Source organism: Mustelus asterias, chromosome 15 (assembly GCF_964213995.1).
Source record: "Mustelus asterias chromosome 15, sMusAst1.hap1.1, whole genome shotgun sequence".
In the NCBI taxonomy this organism is placed as follows: domain Eukaryota; kingdom Metazoa; phylum Chordata; class Chondrichthyes; order Carcharhiniformes; family Triakidae; genus Mustelus; species Mustelus asterias.
Genome location: NC_135815.1, coordinates 59,404,395 through 59,425,987, shown reverse-complemented (window position 1 = coordinate 59,425,987; position 21,593 = coordinate 59,404,395). Strand labels below are relative to the sequence as shown.

The 21,593-nt window shown below is 41.4% G+C and overlaps 1 protein-coding gene across 3 annotated transcripts in view; it reads right to left on the bottom strand.

The window, feature by feature from the left end:
• The window catches only part of LOC144504529 (rho guanine nucleotide exchange factor TIAM2-like), a 314,348-nt gene that overhangs the window by 106,515 nt on the left and 186,240 nt on the right, over window positions 1-21,593 (bottom strand). Inside the window, exons 11-14 of one of the 3 annotated variants that reach the window (XM_078229959.1) lie at window positions 21,175-21,253; window positions 16,207-16,299; window positions 9,962-10,210; window positions 5,225-5,325 (exon numbers count right to left, since the gene is read on the bottom strand). In XM_078229959.1, the coding sequence (XP_078086085.1) occupies window positions 5,225-5,325; window positions 9,962-10,210; window positions 16,207-16,299; window positions 21,175-21,253 (522 nt within the window). Of the gene's footprint in view, window positions 1-91; window positions 339-5,224; window positions 5,326-9,961; window positions 10,211-16,206; window positions 16,300-21,174; window positions 21,254-21,593 lie in introns of those variants that run through there. The other 2 variants (XM_078229960.1, XM_078229962.1) reach the window with 2 other exon arrangements.

The window sequence follows — 21,593 nt, the reverse complement described above, 5'->3', positions numbered from 1 at the left end:
CTTCCACCTTCTTCCATCGAGAAAACGACACAAAAGTCGTACTCAAGAACAGCTTCTTCCCTGCTGCTATCTGACTTTTGAATGGACCTACCTCATATTACGTTGATTTTTCTCTACTGCCCTTGCAGCCTCCACCCTGTCACCTTGGAGCAGCCCACCAGCTGCCCCCAATCCCTGCAACTCTTCTTCATGTCTCCTGGGTGTCTCCTGCCCAAGGTAGGGCTCCACCCCATGGGGTGATTGCCCATTCTCAGTCCCAACTGGTCCCTCAAGCCAGGTGACCCTCTTCTGCTGTGTTGCCCTTAAAGGCACTATCACCACAGAAGTCTTCAGTTTATGCAGTCTCACTCCAAATTGAAGGGAAACTGGGGGTGGAGGGAGAATATGTAAATAAATTGTAAACTGCATCACTAATAGAGTGACACTAGCTACACCACTTTTTCACATGTGCTGCAGAATATCATGTCCTATAGCATAGTTTAATGGTCAAAATTTACTTTTCAGTAAACAGGAAATGCAAACATCTTCACAGTCTTTGTTCAATGTGCAACCACTGCTTAACAGGGCAATTCTAATTACTAGTTAGAGATCAGCCTTGGGTTTTGCTTGTGATGCACAATTATTTCACCAAAATATAAAATTTCAATTTCAAAGCTACATTCTCTGAATTTGAATTTAAAATTAAATTCACAGAAATGTGAAGCTCCATAAGCATCACAACCAATCTTGTTTCAGACATTAAAAAAGTTTGCTGAAACAAAAGTGACAATTTTATTGACAAGTTGCATACATTCCATCCTGCCAATCAATTTACTGTGACATGCTGTTCATATTTCAGCTACTTTTCAAGTCACTATATTGCATTTAAAAGTAAATTACTGTGGACACTGGAAATCGAGAATTAAAACAGAAAATGCTGGAAAAACCCAGCAGGAGAGAGAAACATTAACGTTTCAGATCCAAATTGACTTCTTTGGATCAGACCTGCAGAGCTTTTCCAAAATTTTCTATGTTTATTTATCTATAAATGTGTTGCTCATAGTCCAGCTTGTCAAGAAAGGTCTAGGCTTCCATTTTAACATAATCCTGCAGAAACCATTTATTATCAGGCTTGACCTACTTTGGGTAAAATATTAAACTAAGGTGCCAGGTCTGCCTCTTCTGATAGCTTCATAGAATCTTTGTTACACTGGAACTATTTCAAGAGGATCAAAGAGTACGGGTCTTCATAAAACATTCAGCTACAACGCCACCAAAAAAAAATTACAAGTTACCCAACTAATCGCTGTTTTGCCGGAATTTGCCATGCTTAAAATGGCTATCATTGTACCGCCATTAATAATTCTTTTGGTCTTCTGAAAAGCTTGATACGGTTTTTATATACAATGCAATTTCTTCATTAGAAGGCACATGATTAATATTCTATGTTTTAATGGATTAATGGAACACTTCTTCTGAAATAAAAACAATTATGAAACATTTCCATTCATTCAGCTCCATTCAGGAAGCCGTTTCTGAATCACAAGAGTGGGCGTCAGCTTCAGGAATACAACCTGATAAACTAGTGAACACACTGTGCTCTTTGCATGTAACACTCAGTGACTCATTCTTGGATTCAATGCAGGAATTTGAAATTGAACTGACAGTTCACTGTAACTGAACTTCCATCACATCTCATTGATTCTGAACAGCACTTAAATCAGCCAGCTGTAGTCACAGGCACCAGTAAATAAAAATAGGAGCTGCTGGAAATACACAACAAATACATCATAATCTTGAGAAAGAAAAGGTGAATTATATGCATCATCTGAACCTGAAGAAAACTGCATGTGATTGAAGTTTCCAATTTTACTTCAAGTATTATTAATTTTCATCAGGATCTGACTGGTTTAAACAAAGCATCTACTGTCAAAGCTTTAAAGTTTATTTTATTAGTGTCACAAGTAGCTTACATTAACACTGGAATGAAGTTACTGTGAAAATCCCTTAATCGTCACACTCCTGCGCCCGTTTGGGTACATGGAGGGAGAATTTAACATGGCCAATGCACTTCCTCCCACGGCTTTCGGACTGTGGGAGGAAACCGGAGCACCTGGAGAAAACCCACGCAGACACTGGGAGAACGTATAGACTCGGCGGAGACAGTGACCCAAGCCAATAATCGAATCCAGGTGTGAGAATCAAAGAATCACTACGGTGCAGAAGGAGGCCATTCGGCTCATCGAGTCTGCACTGATCACAATCCCACCAAGGCCCTATTCCCGTAATCCCACTTATTTACCCTGCTAATCCCACTGACACTAGAATTAATTTAGCATGGCCAATCAACATTACCCGCACATCTTTGGACTGTGGGAGGAAACCGGAGCACCCGGAGGAAACCTACGCAGACACGGGAAGAAGTGTAAACTCCACACAGACAGTGAGGCAGCAATGCTAACCACTGTGCCACCGTGCTGCCCCAGTAGAAAGGGAGAAGATAGGTTGAGTGACCTGTTGTGTATTTTCTGCATAGATTTCATTTTTTTAAAATCTGCAATTGCGTAATTTTATTGTGCCAAGTTCTATTTGCAGAATGCTTGCACCAGAATAGTTACTTAATGTGCAATAGTAATTTTATCACATGAACTAAGTAATGAAGAATAGATTTATATCTGTATCTTGTTGCACATATTTCTACAAATCACAACAGCATTCTCAGTGAATGTATTTATTCATCGCAACAAGGAAACTGGATGTTTTTGAAATACCAGTGCAGCAAACACTCAACGAATCCAAGGTAACAGAAACTGAAGCTATTTCTTAAAAAAAACATTTAAACACTTAATTTTTCTTTGATTAATAAAGTACAGCGTCATCTCTCAGAGAGTGAGATACGATTCAGTGGAATTTTGAAAACGTGCATCTGGATTGCATTGTCTCTATTTAAATGATAATAGTCAACGTTAACTAAGGATAACCTTTCAAAACCTATCTTTAAATGCTTTATTCTGCGGGTTGTTGCAAAAATTATTATTCATTCTGGTTTTGCTCACCAATTATTTAAAAGTTGAGTAAAATACACAATTTCATTCAACAAAGATCCAACAGCTTAATTTAAACAGTTCAATGCACTGAATTTCATCCTACTTAGCATGAAACTCTCACCATAATTGCTTAAGCTAATATGACAATAGAAATCTTAATAGTTAAACAAATAAATACATTGTTTTCACAACTAAAAGCACAATGCAAGGAAAATAACAGGTGATTATTTACAAGTACAATATTACTATTACTTAGGTTGCACTTTCACTGTTCAGCCCAGCCTATGAAATCTTCCTATCTTCTATGGTCCCTGCAAAGTGGTCTGTGTTGGGTTACAATGCAACCAGATTTACCAGGAGAGGAAGGGGTGAGGAGAGAGGGAGAGTGATTAACTTAGAAAGTAACTGAGCCACTTGGACCATCTTTGGTCCCTGGAACACACCTAGTTAAGTAAACCATAAGCAAGCCTAAACATCATGGAATTTTGCTTTTATTCCATCCAAAAAACCAAATTCAAATTGAATCCAATTCATGGTCCCCACAAGAGGGATAAACAAGATCCAAGTTGACAAGATGAAGCATTGCACCCCATCCTGGGCTTAATCTGATGCTCCATCTTAACAAAAAGGCCGAGATGGTTTTGAATCTAATTGGCTACCCTGACCCTTTACTTTACCCTAGTCTGGGCAAACCAGGGGTCAGCATACCCAAAGTGCAACGGGCTAGCCTGGTGCCCTACCTACTCATGGTTTCACCCTTGCCAGGCATCCTGGCTTATTAGGGATAGGGGACTGAACAAAAGACTTCTGTAGAAACTGGGGTTGGGATTGGATGCAATGTCCTCAATGGCTAAATAGCCAGCTGCAGTAAGGAGTGACCACTTGAAGCATCAGAATTCACCCTGCTTTGAAGAAAAGTTTGTATATCCACAACGTTGTTTGAAGAGCACCAGAAGTACAAGACACCACACCGAACGAATACCACAAACGCCTTGATGAATAGTCTCAGACTGAATTTTAAACTTGTCAACTTGGATCTTGTTTGTCCCTCTTGTGGGTACCTTGAATTGGATTTAATTTGAATTTGGTTTTTTGGATGGAATAAAAGCAAAATTCCATGATGTTTAGGCTTGCTTATGGTTTGCTTAACTAGCCTTAGTGTTAGGCTATCTGTTGAGGTACTGAAGAGTATCAGGCTACTCCAGTAAGGAATCAAAGCTTTCTTGGGTTAGAATATAGAAAAGAGAAAACAGACACAAAAACACAACTACATGCACCAAAAAGGATTTTCAAAAAAAAATTAAGAATGAGTGCTATCCTTGCAAAAGGGCAAAATAGTCTAGTAAATACATTGGGTGCTATCTTTCTGCCCTGGTGTGCTGCACCAGCATTGGGTCATTTGCGATCCCATCAGGCGATTTATGATCATGTAATCTGAGCGCGAGGCAGATTTAAATACTATTAGTGAGCCTGGAAGGATCACAGATGTTCCCCACCAACAGGGAACTGATGTGATGGCCTCGCTGGTGGGCCCAGAGGCCACGGAGGGCATCCCGCGCCCCCCCCTCCCCTCGAGGTGGTTGGAGGCAGTGTCCCTTGGGCAGTGTTAGACTGGCACCCTGACACTGCCCAGTGGGCAGTGCCAAAAGGGACAGGGACAAGTGAGAAGTTGGTAGAAGGGGAGGGAACTGGGGGGACACTGCATCGGGGGTGGGGACTGGTGGTAGGGCCAGCAAGCAGGGATTTGAGTCACTGATTGGGGTTGAGGCCACCAATTGGGAGTCGGGGCTGGCGCTTAGGAGGTCAGCGATCAGGAAGAGGGAGTAGGGGAGGCACCATTAAGTCAAAAGGCAACTGGATAAGCCACACAGGTATTAACCACAGTAATTTGTACATTAATTACGTTTAATGAATTTTAGCATGGAAATGAAGCCTTCGGATTTTCATTACTTTTGTTCTGGAATCGCAGTAAAAACTCAACCTCAAATTTACAATATCTATATCACTTTTTCTGCCTCGAAAGATATTATATGTTCTGGTGCTGCCATTGTAATAACTTGATTCAGAGATATCCCCATGCCTATCAAAATAACATTGCAGCCTATGAAAAGCCTAAAAGATCGTTCTAATACACTGCAGCGTTTAGTTCAGAATTTAGCTCACAGGGTGGTATATAAAAAATTCACTGATTCACTTACCTTTGAAAAGGATTCAGTATTTTCAGCCTGATGCAGTGACTCCACACAGTCTGTAGTGACACTTCTTGTTAGAGCTGGGACATCAGGTACGCTAGTGAAATCTGAAATTTACAGAGGTTTAGCATATTTTATGAAGAACAGACGACACAGCTCTGTTTAGTTGTATTATTAATTCAATTCAAAGCTGTAATACCCACTGAATTCCAGCTTAAAAGTCTATTTTTTCCCCTTTCAAGGCAAAATACAAAATCAACCAATTCAGATTTAAAAGCAGACCTATAAGAGGTCTTGAAACATTAAAGTCAGATGATTCTGATGCACAAGAAAAAAGCTATTTTATATGACAGGGCTAAAAATGTTCACTTGGACACTGCAACACAAACGATATTCATTTACTCAGATGCAAGGAGAAAAACATCTTAACCGTTCAGTAAATCAGTGGTCATAAACCTACCTGGCTGTGAACGATACCAACAAACCTCTAATGAAAGCCCAGAGTAAAAACTAAACAATAACAGTAAACAATAGAATCCTGCACCATGCAAGAAGTGCCCAAACATATGAAACTTGCCCTTGGCTTTTTTTTAAAGTGGGCTTCCATGAACTGCTAATAATATCCATCAAGACTGTTGCAATTTTTCCATGTATTATGCTACATTGTAGATAACTATCGTAAGACACTTTTGTATCCAATTCAAGAACTCATTTCTCTGTAGCATTTGATGTTCATTGAAGTTGTGAGATTATGCCTGATCCTTCGCGACCGACGACTCAATCTGACAAAATTTACTTGAGAAACAGTTTATATTGCAAATGCCTCACATCCAATGCCAGCAGATGTCAGGGATCTGAGTTGGTGAAACAGCAGGAATATGGAGGATGCGTCATGTAGGCTTCGCTCCCATTTGTGGCAAATTACATATTTTAGTCCATGGTTACAACAATGAATTGTAATCAGAACCTGAAAATATTTATGTTGCTGTTGGAAAGTATCTTATTGCAGTGAAAAAGTATTAAGATTTTCAGATGCTCTGTTTAAACATTAATTGAAAAAAATCACTGCAAGCAGCATGTGAAACAATACAAACAGCCACAGTGCTGTTGTTAATTTAGTTCACTATCTGGTATATGAACAGCCACAGATAGTGCCCAAAATGAATTATAAAAATGCAAAAAGAATGGAGGAATTTTACATTACTCCTTCAGTACCACCATAGATGAACTGCTAAGACTGAAGGAAAGATAACATTTTCTGGTCTGTAGACAAGATGAAATAAAGTATTTTGTCTCTGTGGATTTTGTCCCTGTACTCCAGTTGCAGTATAGAACAGCTCTAGCCAGTATTATGTCTGCATTTAACTCAATACAAATGTTGCACTGTCTTGTTCAGTTATTCCTGCCCAAATGTATTGAGGGAGGAATCAAACCATACTTTTCAAATATAATATGTTGCGTGATTCCATTATGTACATGACTGGCAACTCCTCTTGATTTAGACTATCAAGTTATTTAAATCCTTCAAGACCCGGCAACTGCTCGAGGGAAATTTAAATAGGCTGAAAGTTGGATCATTTGTAAACTTTAGATAATTGACAAAGTACCAGTAGATCCATTTTATGCGAAAAGTGCTGTCTCATGTTCTCAAGATGTAAAAGTCAAACCAAGCCTGAAGCAGCATACTTTTAAAGCGAGAGTGCTTTCATCTAAAGCCTGTTGCCAACATTCTCGTAATCTAATCAGCATTGAGAGTCAACTCTTGCTTGGTCAACAATAAATTGTATTTACACAGCACCTTTAACATTGTAAAACATCGCAAAATGTTTCACAAAAGTGTGCAGAAGAGGCCATTCGGCCCATCGACTCTGCACTGACTTTCTGACAGAATATCTTAACCAGGCCTTCTCCCTGTCACCAGGCCTTCTCCCTGTCCTATCCCTATAACCCCACACATTCCTCATGGCTAATCCATCTAAACGACACATCTTTAGACTGTGGGAAGAAACTAGAGCACCCAGAGGAAACCCATGCAGACACGGGAAAATATTCAAACTCCACACAGACATTCACCCAAGGCCGGAATCAAACCTGGGTCCCGGCACTGTGAGGTAGTAGTGCTAACCACTGTGCAGCCCTCAGGCAAAGAGAAGCCTATCCGCATATTAAGATGGGTGGCCACAAACCTTGGTCAAAGAGATGGATTTGAAGGAGCTTCTTAAGGAGTGAAGTGTAGAGAGGCAGACAGATTTAGGATTCCAGAACTCAGACTAAGCAACTGAAGACATAGATGGAAAATCAGTGGCATGCATGAAAATTAGTACAGGCGTAACAACAGATTTGAAAGAATACCAAGGTTTCAGAGGAGGTTACAGATAGTGAGGTCAGTGAAAACCTGCACTTTAAAATATTGCTGAACTGTGTTGGGGATTGTGAACACAGATCCATCTTGTTTCCGGCAATGATGCTAAGGTGCATCAGTTGCTATTCAACGTTGCACTGTGTTAATGATATTTGGAATAATATGATAAGGGAATATGTACAGCTTTGCATTAATGTTGTGGTAATTCTATAGTATCTGCAAAAGGCAAGAGTTTTATCTGAAATAATATTCTATTTCCAGTTTTTAAACTATTCGGCATTTTTATCCTGCACAGATTATAAAGAGAATGTTTCATATGTATTTGATTAGTTAACCAACCACAAACAACGTACAGGTACGTACACTATTTTACATTTTTAAATAGACTGCAACTAATGGATAGCATATAAATGTAACCCATCAAATGGACTAAATTAATTACAGATTGGAAACTGAATGGTCAAGATTTTGTATTGCAGCTGAAGGTAAAAGCAAGCATAATTTTACGTTCAAGTCACTAATTCAATCTATTGTACCCCCATCAAACGTAGCATTCATCAGGCATCAACCTCTCATCAAAACTAGGTTGACTTCCAAACATTGAGCAAAAATTATATGATGCTCCCCATCGCCCCTGACAAAATGAATTCCCTCTCCTCCCCCCAAAACTGGAAAGACATGCATTCTTCCCCCAATTACTAGAAATCACAAAGAAAATTCCCCCAATAACCTGAACTGCCCGCCATGACAACTGAAGCAATTCACCTTTGTTCACTCAACATGTATTGTGCTCAATGCTCCCTCTAATTTCTGTTTGCTGTGCATAACTGGCTTGTTGCACTGTGCGGCTCCTTTAACTCTACACATCCTGTTTGCTCCCTGTGCAGTATATTCCTAATGCGTGACTGTGTAGCGGGACCACTGATTAGAGAGAGGAGGCACAATCAGAGAATTTGGCACAATGTCACTGTGTCCCTTAATGCTGGTCAATATTGTAATCACAGCACCTCCCAGTCACTGAACTGAAGATGCCAGATCCAGCCATAGAATCGTGTATGTTTAGTGGATGCTGAATTATTGGAAACTGAAGAATAGCAACTCACAATTTGCAGACGTGAACTAATTGAATCAAGAGTAGAAATTGGAAACCATGGACAGAAATATTGAACTTATCCCCACTAGAGAAAAATCATACTAAAACACCCTCTAAAGCCAATCTTATCATCTTAGACACATTCCCACGAGATGGAACACAAAGACAAGAAATAGCAACAAGAGAACATAAGAACCAGAAGCAGGAGTAGGAGTAGGCAATTCAGCCCCGAGCCTGCTTTGCATTCAATACGATCAGGGTTGATCTTGTCTCGGCCTCAACTCCACTTTCCTGCCCATTCTCCATAATCCTTCAACCCATTACTAATTAAATATCTGTCTATCTCCTCCTTAATCAATGCCTTGGCATCCACCACACCCTGGGGTAATGAATTGCAAAGATTCACAACCCTTTAAGAGAAGTAGTTTCTCTCTGTTTAAATCTGCTACCCCTTATCCTAAAACTATGACATTCTTGTTCTAGATTGCCCCACAAGAGGAAGCAAAAGTTCTACTTCTACTTTGTCAATATAGTTTATCATCTTATATACCTCAATCAAATCTCTCATTCTTCTAAACTCGAGAGACTATAGGCCTAAACTGCTTAATCTCTTTTCATAAGACAAACCTCTCATCTCTGGAATCAATCTAGTGAACCTCCTCTGAACTGTCTCTAATGCCACTGCATCATTCCACAATAAGGGGGCCAAACCAGTACAGAGTACTCCAGATGGAACACAAACTGAGGTATCAGAAGAATGTAGCACAGGAGACCAAGAAGAGAAAAATAACTATTTAAACCTTCAGTAGCAAACTATTAAATAAAGGGGCAACAGTTTAACGCAATTGTACACGTGATGTATTTGAAAGCAATAAATATTTTCAATCAGTTGAGTAGTCTACAGCTAAGCATCAGAATATCTGTGGCTATTGGAGTTTGTTTTATTGCTCACTAATGCCACATTCTAAGATGTAAAGCACACTCTGATCAAAAAATTACAGGGATGATTCCTGCATGATGCCAGCAATATACATCAAACTATTTCCTCTGCAAGTTTCCCTTTGTAACAGAGAAACAAGTGGCAAACAACTTATCAAAATAGTGTACAGACAACAACCCAGATGACCTTCAGCAGATGAACACTGATCACAAAGCTGATGTTCAGATTTTAAGGCGAGCTCAGAATAACCCTGTTCCTGAAATATCACTAATTCTATAAGGGAAAGTACACCATCACTTTTTAAAAACATGACTCAGTTTAGTAATGACCAAGAAATTCAAAACTCACCAGAAGGAACAGGAAGGAGGAGGTTGTCAATAAACTCCTCCAGCAATTTTGATTGGTCAGGGGGAGGTGGGACCGTCATGTGGTTTAATGAGTCATTGCATTCTTTCGACATTTGATTGCAGTCAAATGAGAACCTCCTGATAGTTAGTATTAAATGGTTCTCTGCAAACAATGATTCAATATGTGCATGGTGCAGATTAGCAACCACTTCACCATTTATTATCAAGATCTCATCCCCAACTCTGGCACCTAAGGAAAGAAAAAAAGTAACAATGCTCAGAAACTCTTCCAAACCACCAACTTACCCTGGATCTAGCTGTTAGCTAACCTACTGTATATTTTCTATTCCCCTACTCATCTCTTTAAAAAATAACATTTCTGTTTAATCTAAATGAATGAAGTCATTAATATTGCCAGCAGAGGATCTTTACAAGTTGAGTCAAAAATCACTTTACACTTTAGTTTATTAAAATAGCAAAAATAGGAACATTGCACAAGTACATTAACCTTAATTGTTAAAACTGGTATACAGGGTAATTTATCTACACTAGATTTTTTACAAGCCTGCCTACCTACCAGGAGATGCCACAGGAATGACAAATATCTGAACCACAGCACTACATGGTATAGCCTAAACCAAGTATCCTCATAGGAAAAGTGGATTAAAAGAACTATATTTATATAGTACCTTCAACAGGAGCATTACAAAACACATGCAGTATGACCATAAGCCCTATAAGGGATATTAGGTTAGATGACCAAATGTTTGATCAAACAGGAAGGTTTTAAAGACTGTATTAAACAAGGAAATCAATGTAGAGAGCTGGAGAGATGTAAGACGGACATCAAAAGCTCAAGGCCCAGACAACCGAGGACATGATAATCAAGGGTGTGTGAACAGAAATGCAAAAGTGGCCAGAATTAGAGGAGTGTAGATGTTGTGGAGGGATGTGGCGGTGGAGATTACAGGGATAGGAAGGGGTGAGGCAATGGAGAAATTTGAAAACAAGCATAAGAATTTTAAAGTCAAGACGTTGCAAAGCTGGGAACCAATGTAGGTCAAGGAACATTGAAGTGATATGAGAAAGGGACTTTTGTAAGTTAATATACAGAGAGCAGAGTATTGGATGGTCTCAAATTTATGGAAGGTGTGTTGGAATAGTCAAGTTGAGAGGTGAAGACAGAATGAACGAGGATTTCAGCAGATGTGCTGTAGCAGGGCTGGGCAATCTTAGAGGTGGAAATAGACAGTCTCAGCAATGACATGGACATGCAGTCACAGGAACTCATGTTAGGATCAAAAATTACATCAAGGTTGCAAACAGACTGATTTAATCTCAGATTGTTGCCAGCGGAAGGATGAAGTCAGTAGCTAAGGATCAGAGCTTGGAATGGGGACTGAAACAGTGGCTTCAGTCTTCCCAATATTTAATTGGAAGAAAATTCTGCTTAGCCACATCTGTCAGATAAGCAGTCTGATAACTTAAGCAACAAGTTCACATAGTCACCCAAAATATATGAGTATAGAGCATTTTGCCCATTGCTCTTTGGCAGCTTCTGGAGAGTGTGGGGCACACAAATTCCCATAGACATCAGCAGGACCTCAAGATCCTGCCCCCAGGGGGGAGGGGGGTTTCAGCAAATTACACTGTGGGGACATCACATTCAACGGCAATCTTGTTCTCACTCAGCAATACATTGACATTTTTTCCTGGTAAATAACCTCCATGAGATCTATGGGGAAACACTGATTAATCTCCCTGTGGGACTCATTGAGGAGAAGGTTCCCTAGTAACAGGCAATGGTTTGCCCAGTTGGAACTCACTACCTGAGCCTTTTATTATAAGGCAGATCCAGGATTGGGCTTGCAGAACTACTTGTCCCAGTCAGTATGTGTATACCACAGCAGTGGTTTTACTTTGTATTCTGTAAATAAACTATGTTCCTTTCCAGTTGTCTTCCCGAGTTATTATATTGGTGATGAAGAATAACTCAGCCTTGCCTTTCAATTAACCCAGCAAGACAATGATGAGGAGATATTGAAAATGTCGTTATTTGGGAAACTGGAACCTTATGATGAGGGTATGAAGGATTTACTCCAATATGCTGAAAGAATGAGATATTTCTTCTGGGAAAATGAGATAGAAGGGGACGACCGGCAAAAAGTCATCCTCCCGACCACTTGAGGGGGCCGACTTCCAGCAGCATAAAACATTTAACCTACCTGGCAAGCCCAGATTCAAAGTCTTTGAACGAATTGATAGAAATGGTTGTGAACCACTACAATCCTAAACTGTTAGTTATATTGCAACACTACGGGTTTAACACTGCAAATATACTTCCTGGGGAAACAGTCAGTGAATTCTTGATGATACTGCGGAAATGTGTCGAATTTAGGTCAGCACTTCCTGAAATGTTAAGGGATCGCTTAATATGTGGAATCAATAAAATTGCAACCCAAAGGAAACTACTGGCTGAACCAACTCTGGACTCAACAAAACCATAGAACTGGCCTTTTCACATAAAAACATGGATAGAGGGGCCCAGTAGCTTTAGGGGTCCATAGGTGGTACAGTCTTCAGCCTAGGGCTCAGAACTAAATCCCCAGAGGGTAAAGCTCACGTCTCCCATTTGCTGCTGAGAAAGGGTGATTAGAGTTGGAGGCTGAGAAATTCCGCATCCGGACAGGAAGCCTCTCCACCATACAGTGACGAGTGAGCACATCCAGGCTTGTAGTCATAGGGTCCGCCCCAGACAAGGATACTGAAACAGAAGAACGTGTACTGCCCAGGCCGAAGGGTGAAGCCACCTCAAGACACGGCTTTACAAATAAACCAACCTGAGAACAAGGAATTAATGCAGCTGAATTTCATCACCGCACTCAAAGTGTCTTCAATCGAGATTACACTCCGGGTAAATGGCCATCCCTTAGATATGGAGGTAGACACAGGTGCCGCCAAATCTAGCATTGGGGGGCAAACCTTTAGGTGACTCCAATTGGGCATCTTGCCCTTAAGGCTGCAGGACACCAAGGCTAGAATGGCTACATATACAAGGGAGCCCTTACATATTATTGAGACCATTGTAACCCCAATTACGCATGGGCAACAGACAGTCCGACCTCCCCCGATAGTGGTGCAAGGACCAGGGCCCAGCCTTTTAGGAAGGGACTGGCTACAGAAAATCTGCCTGGATTGGATACAGACGTATAAAATGGGTATTGGCAGTCTGTACAGTCATTGGGAAATATCCCAAGGTGCTCCAAGGTGGCCTAGGGAAGATTAAAGCTGCTAGGACCAAGATCTATATAGATCCAGAGGCCAAACCTAAATACTTCAAGGTACAACTGGTCTCCTGTGCCCTACATGCCAAAGTAGAGGCTGAATTCGAACATCGAGAAGCACTTGGCATTATGTACCCAGTACAATTTGCTGAATGGGTCGTGCCTGTAGTCCCGGTTTTTAAACCTAACGGGGATTATAAGTTGATTGTCAACAGAGCCTCTTGCTTAGGCAGATACCCTATGCCACAGAAGACTTGTACACGCAGCTGGCTGGGAGGGGTCACATATTTTGCAAATTAAACATGAGCCGCGCCTACTTCCAACTAGAGCTTGAGATGTCATCCAGGAAGTATGTAACCATAAATACTCACAAAGGGTATTTTGGGGTGTTTTCGGCTTGCACCATTTTTCAAAGGACGATGGAGAACATCCATCAAGGTGGTGCCCAAAGCGGCAGTCTATCTGGAAGACATTTTAATCCCAGCATCTACTGCAAAGGAACATTTGGAGAGTTTGGAGGAGATCTTATAGCATTTTTCTGATGTTGCCGTTTGATTGAAAAGGGAAAAAATGTGTGTTCCAGGTAAACAAGGCGACGCATCTCATATACAGAGTTGACAAGGATGGATTACACCCTGTCAAAGAGAAGGTGAAGGCCATTACAGAGGCTCCTGCTCCAAAGAACATAACAGAGTTGAAGTCTTTCCTGGGTATCATGAATTACTATGGGAAATTCATACTGAACTTGGTGACCCTGCTGGAACCCCGCCATGTACTGTTCAGAAAAATAGAAATGGTCATGGCAAATGCCACGAAAGAAAGTCTTTGCAAACGTCAAACAACAACTGCTGTCAACAAAAACATTAGCCCATTATGACACCCCGAGACCACCCATTGTAACTGCGGTGCCTCCCTCTATGGGATAGGAGCGGTACTATTGCACCATTGGGACAATGGGGCAGAACGTTCAATCACATACGCATCACGAATCCTGGCGAATGCAGTGAGGAAGTATGTCCAGATGGAAAAAGATGATTTCCATGGTGTTGGCGGTGAAAAAGTTCCACCAGTACGTCTACGGTAGGCATTTCAAAGTAACCAATCACAAACCTCTACTGGATCTCTTCGAGAAAAACAAGGTGATTCTTCCCATCGTATCTGCTTGATTCCAAAGCTGGGCACTGATATTAGGCACTTACGATATAAGCACCTAAGTGGTGGAACACAGGATGTCCTATGGAGGATTTGAAACCTTAGTTCTCTAAATATCAGGGGTTGGGGCATAGAAGATGACATTATTTTGTGAGGGGCCTGGTTGGTTTTCCCACATCCAGGCCAATGACCAATACTTCAAGAATTGGACAGTGGTCACCCAGGAATTTCTAAGATGAAAACACTCGCAAGAAGCTATGTCTGATGGCCTCACGTAGACAATGATATTGAAAACCTGGTCAAGCAGTAAAAAAACTTGCAGGAAAACTAGAAGGCCCTACCAGCAGCCTCGCTGCGCCCTTGGGAATGGCCGGGGAGACTCTGGGTGCGAGTACATGTAGACTTTACAGGACCATTTATGGACTCCATGTTTTTAATTCTCACCGATGCCCATTCAAAATGGATTGGTGTGCACCAGATGGCCTCAACTACCTCTTACAATACTGTAGAGAAACGCCGTCAATCTTTTAGTTCACGTGGTATACCAGAGGTTCTCGAAACAGACAATAGGACCCCATTTACCAGCAGGGAGTTTCAGACCTTCATGAGTTCAAACAGAGTAAGGCACATCTGCACGGCAGCCCACCAACCATCTTCAAACAGCCTGGCCGAGTGGGCAGACCAGACATTAAAATGTAGCATGAAGAAACAAACCACAGATTCCCTGGAAACAGAGCTCCTACATTTTCTTTTCAACTATCGGACTATGTCATATATGACAACGGGAATAACCTCAGTGGAGCTATTGATGAGCAAATGCCTTCGGACTAGGCTTCATCTGACATTCCAAAATTTGGGGGGCAAAGTTGTGTTAAAACAAAAATCCCAGAAAAGGAGCCACGATGGTCAGAGCCCAAATATAGTCTTCAGGCCAGGGGAAAACCTCCACATCAGGAACTTCGATGACGGCTCTCCATGGCTAACTCTCTGGGAGTTATTCACAGAGAAACAGGACCAGTGTTGTACAATGTAAAAACCAGGGAGAAGACCTTCAAAATACACATCGATAACCTCCGTTACAGGGAATCCACCACGGAGGCAATGAATTCTGCAGACATGCCTCTATCGGTATTCTTTACACCAGCCTGCCGGTGGGACATTCCGCTCACTAAAACCTCAAGAGCCAGGCCTCAGGAGGTTGATGATTCTGGCTCAGATATGGAGACAGAGGCTGCGGAATGAGGTCCCTGCAGTGGCTCTTCAGTGCTCTGCATTCACCGACCTGTTATACCCCCCCCCCTCCCCCACCACCCCAGACCCTATGAGCGATGGAGATGATGCCGCGGGCAAAGAGATGGAGAAGGCCCCATCATCATGGGAGCAAGGAGGAACACTTGGACTCGGACAGATAGATGTGTAATAACCCGCACGGGTTCCCTGGGTAATCAGGGATTGACGTCCCTCTTGAGGTCACTGAGTATGAGTATGGTAACAGGTAATGGCTTGCCTGGGTGGGACCGATTACCTAAGCATTTTATAAGGCAGACCCAGGACTGGGCCTGCAGAACCACCTATCCCAGGCAGGGACTAGTGCGTGTATACCATGGTAGTGGTTTTACTTTGTATTCTGTAAATAAACTATGCTCCTTTCCAGTCGGGTTTCCTGAGTTATTACACAAGGATTAGAGGACGACACTGAACAGTGTAGACACTGGGTGGCAAAGTGGAGTGCACCATTAATGCCAGTACTAAAATCCACCACTTCAGTAAGCACGTATACATATATACAAATGCACACACGTAATCATACCTTCTCTATAGGCCAGTCCACCAGGAAGAACATCACTCACAAACAAAGAATTGTGTTGCTGCTTTCCATCAACCTGACCAGCAACAGCAAAACCTTTTAAAGAGACAAGCAAAAAGAGTAAATTTCGGACACCAAGAAAATGTTGTGACAATAAAGTATCAGCTTAGGAACAAACAAAATAAACTGTCATGAAATTACAAAATTGCAGCAACATGATTTACATAAGATTAGATATTTTGTGAGTCACAGACATTGTAAACAGCTTCAACTTGTTGCTACACTCAAAATTAAAACAAAATATGTGGCTTTATGGTGGAGACATTGCAATGAACTTTCAGGTTGCAAGCGAGAAAATCTTCTGCAAACACAACAGCCACAGGTTAATAAAATATACTAAAACTCTAACTGCATCAAAACATTAACTTTTAAATATACAGGGTGGGATTTTCTGGCCGAGCTCGCCCCAAGACTGGAAAATCTTGCCCGAGGTCACTCCCTGCCCGCTACAACTCCCATGGCGGGCGGTATGGGAAAATTAGATGCCATTCTTTCCTAAATAGATTCATTTTGGTGAACGTGATATATTTGCTTTTCATCCACCATTTCAACCTCTGAATTGGCTGCTTACGTACAGGAATTCCTTGAGTTCCAGAAATCCTAAATGTAACAAGAGCACCTCTCCCATCACCAAAAGCACAGGAGATCGTTGGAGCAACTGATTTTACAAACAAGATTAAACAATTAGTATCTAGGCCAAGTTGCTCAAGACCAAGTGAAGAGATTTCTGTCCACAAGCTATTCTTCTGTTCTATACTGCCCAAAAGCCACATGAGTTCTACAGCACAAAAAGAGGCCCTTTGGCCCATCATGTCTGTGCCAGCAATCAAGAACCTACCTATCCTAATTCCATTTTCTAGTATTTGGCCTGTAGCCTTGTATGCTACAGCGTTTCAAGTGCTCATCTAAATACTTCTTAAATGTTGTGAGGGTTCCCGCTTCTACCACCCTTTCAGGCAGTGAGTTCCAGATTCCCACCACCATCTGGGTGAGAAAGTTTTTTCTCAAATCCCCACTAAATCTCCCGCCCCTTACCTTAAACCTATGCCCCCTGGTATTGACCCCTTGACTAAAGGGAAAACTCCCTCTCCCCACCTCCTCTGCTCTGAACAAAGCCATGCCAGCTGTTAGAAGAAACATTCAGACAAGTCACACAATAGACAATGAGCAGAGAATGAGGTGCAGAAGCAGAGAGATTTATCAATGGAATTCAAGAAGTTAAGGCCTCATCAGCAAGGCACCCATTGGGTAAACAATGACAATTAAGGATACACAAGAGGCCAGAATTAAAGGTGTGTCACGATCTCGGAGAGTTGTAGGGCAGAAAAGATTACAGGGATTGCGTCAGGGTGGAGTTGGAGGAGGGGTTTGAATGGGTGAGTCCACGCAGCAATTTGAAGGCAAGGTTGTGGTGTTTTACATTACACATTTCCAGACCAAAAGGTAATAAACTCGGTTGATGAGTGAAACGGGCCTCAATTCAACACAGCAAAGTCTGCATCCTGGCGGTGGTACAGACTTGTGCTCCAGGAGTAGCTGCCAGCCTAACCAAGCTACAGAGAATGCTGGAAAGTCTCAGCAGGTCGGACAGCTTCTGTGGGGAGAGAATAGAGCCAGCATTTTGAGTCTAGATGACCCTTCAAGCTCTGATAAAGTCTCAATTCTCTCCCCACAGATGCTTCAGACCTGCTGAGACTTTTCAGCATTTTCTGTTTCTGTTTCAGATTCCAGCATCCGCATTTTACTTTTACCCGAGCCAAGCTGTTACCAGCCGTTTTAAATTGCCCACAAATGTCCTGTCCATAAATAAACAGGACATATTCAATCCAGCCCTGTCAGTCTACTCTCAGTTCATCACAAAGTGATGGAAGGTGTCACAAGAGTGTAACCAAGTGGCACTTGCTCACCGCTGTGCAGTTCAGGTTCCACTCGGCTTCTGACCCCATTATAGCCTTGGTCCAAACATGGATAAAAGAGCTGAACTTGAGAGATGAGATGAGGGGTGAGCAGCTGTCTTCGGCATCAAGGCAGCGTTTGATCAAGCATGACATCAAGGAGCTCTAGAAAAACTGAAGTCAATGGAAATCAGAGGGCAAACTGTCCACTGCTTGGACAGTTTATAACTAACAAGATGATTGTAGTTGCTGGAGATTCATCTCAGCCCCTGGATGTTGCTGAAGGAGTTCCTCAGGGTAGTGCCCTAGACCCAACCATCTTTAGTTGCTTCATCAATGACCTTCCCTCCATAATAAGGTAAAACGTGAGGATGATTGCACAATATTCGGTACAATTTGTGACACCTCAGATACTGGCAATGAGCATCTCCAACAAGAGAGAATTTAACCATCTTAACAGTCAATGACATTACCATTGCTAAAACCTTCACCACTAGCATCCTGGGAGTTACCACTGACCAGAAATTAATCCAGACCAGCCAGATAACTACTGTGACTACCAGAACAGGTCAGAGACTGGGAATTCAGCAGAGTAACTAATTCCTTCACTCGCCATAGCCAGTCCATCATCTACAAGGTACAAGTGTAATGTAAAACATCACAACCTTGCTTTCAAATTGCTGCATGGACTCGCCCATTCAAACCCCTCCTCCAACTCCACCATGCTGCAATCCCTGGCATCTTTTCTGCCCTACAACTTGCCGAGATCACGACACACCTTTAATTCTGGCTTCATGTGTATCCTTAATTGTCATTGTTTACCCAATGGGTGCCTTCTGATGAGGCCTTAACTTCTCGAATTCCATTGATAAATCTCTCTGCTTCTGTACCTCATTCTCCACTCATAAGACGTTCCTTATGACCTACCTGTTTGACCAAGTTTTTGGTCACCTGTCCTAATAGCCTGCTATATTGTTCAGTGTCAAATTTTGTTTGATGCAATACATTGAGACCATTTTACAAGTTGTAGGTACTTTGTAAATGCAAATTTTGTTGTCTGCACTTAGGATAATGTTCTACTTTGACAAGAAATTTGAAGGATATTTAAAGGTTAGCACCATAGATGATAAATATTTGACATACATATACTGAGGTAAGCACGTTGCACTCAAATGCAAGGACAAGAGCATCTCAACAATATTCATCAATATGGAGGAAAACAAACCAGACTGGTTTCCCAGAGCCTTAACTATGGCAATGTTGCTTCTTTTCCCTCCTTATCACATAGCATTCTCACAGCATTACTTTTAACAGGCATCCTGACTAGTAATTGGTCTCGGGGAACACTGTGGCTCAGATTTTCGTTCTCATGTCAGGTGCACAGAGACGGAAGAATTCCCGGCTCTGCAAACACAACCTTTAAAAATAGCCACCTGTAGTTGAGATTTTCTGATTGCAAGATGGGGCCCACCACCCTTGAACAAATGCAGAAGCAGCAAATTCAATATTAGCTCCCTCTGCTATTGGCACACAGCGACAGCAGTGCTTTTCATCAACAGGATGTAATGCAGCAACTCACCAAGGTTCCTCTGACAGCAGCTTCCAAACCCACAACCTCTACTATCTAAAAGAACAGGGCAACAGATACATGGGGACACCACAACCTGCAAACTCGGAACTACAATGCCATTCCTTCACTGTCGCTATGTAAACCCACTGTGAGTGTACCTTCATGAAGGTGTCTCACCACCATCTTTTCAAGGAAAATTAAAGATAGGCAACAAATACTGGCCTTGTCAATGATGTTCAAACCCCAACAACAAATTTTAAGAAGCCTAGCATTGTAGGTGGGGGGTGGGGGGTGGGGGGGGGGGGGGGGGGGGGCGGTGGGCGTGAAGCACAAAAGTTGGAACAATGCTGATTTTGCATGAGAATTAGCAAAGCAAATTACAATCTAGAACAAAATTAAAAGCTTTATCTGCTACTAATTCCTTTGATTAAAGATATATTTTTGGCATGATAGTATCCAAGTTACTGGACATTGGGAAGACTCGCCTTACGCAGATATCAAGGTCCACATTCACTGAACATTAAATTAATTATGCACAGGTTAAAAAAGTGTTCAGGTCGAAGGTATGCTCTGAACAGATTTTACAACTTATTTGACGCTGCACCAGCTACTCTCAACAAAGTCTCAGGTCGAAGTGATGGGACTTTCACCTGTAGAGAGCCTTAAACATTGGAGCCAAGTAGTAAGCACTTCGTGTAATATAAGTGATCTTCACTCTTCAATTTGATAGTATGTTAATATCTCTAATAATACAGATATATTTAATAAGACATTGAAGTTACAACAGAAAGTCAAATTTCACAAATAGAAGTTTTCATTTAGAGCAACAGAAGCTATGTTGATTATGTGCTTTTGAAAAGAGTTACTTTTCTTCCTGTTGAATTGTAGAATATTTGAATGTAAGCATGTTTATCTAATAAAGTTAAGTTTATTTATTAGTCACAAGTAGGCTTACATTCATACTGCAATGAAGTTACTGTGAAAATCCCCTAGTCACCACATTCTGGCGCCTGTTCGGGTACACTGAGGGAGAATTTAACACGGCCAATGCATCTAACCAGCACATCTTTGGACTGCGGTAGGAAACCAGAGCACCCGGAGGAAACCCCCGCAGACACAGGTAGAACATGCAAACTCACACAGACAGTGACCCAAGCCGGGAGTCAAACTGTGAAGCAGCAGTGCTAACCACTGTGCTACCGTGCCGCCCTAATGTAACTGATCTGAGATTCAAATGATAGATTTGTGCAATGGATTGACAATCATGAATGTAATTAAATTTGTAATGTAATTAAAGGTTATTTTTTTAAATTCACTAGCATTCCCATTTATTAATACTGAAATAGTATGCTCCAGGTAATAAAACAACTGAGAGAAACATTGCTTTTCACATTTAGTCTGCTTTAAACTAAATTGGAAAAAAATAGCAAAGTACCAAACACTTACCAAAGGCTGTTTCAGTTCCTCTTCTCTCAAGATGTATGTGATAAATATTCATCATGGTGATTTCTATTTCATCAAATAACTGCACCCAAAAAAAGAGAGAATGTCAAGCTACATTGCGCTTAAAAGTGAGGAAATAGGTTGCTACCAACTAAAACCTTTTGCAAGATCCTGGATGCCCTATCTACAGGATGTTTCCATGTGACCACAATTTTTAGATTAAATTTCAGGGTCATATAACTTTCTTTTCATAGCACTGTACAGCATTGAAAATATCCAAGGTTAGGTCGGATAAGTTGAATACATGCAGCATTCATTCCAAATTAAGACATTGGATATGGGGCATATTTTGAACTTATATAGAGCTTTTTAGGTAGAAAATATCCCATAGACCTAAACAAAAGAATGGATGCAAAGCTCTT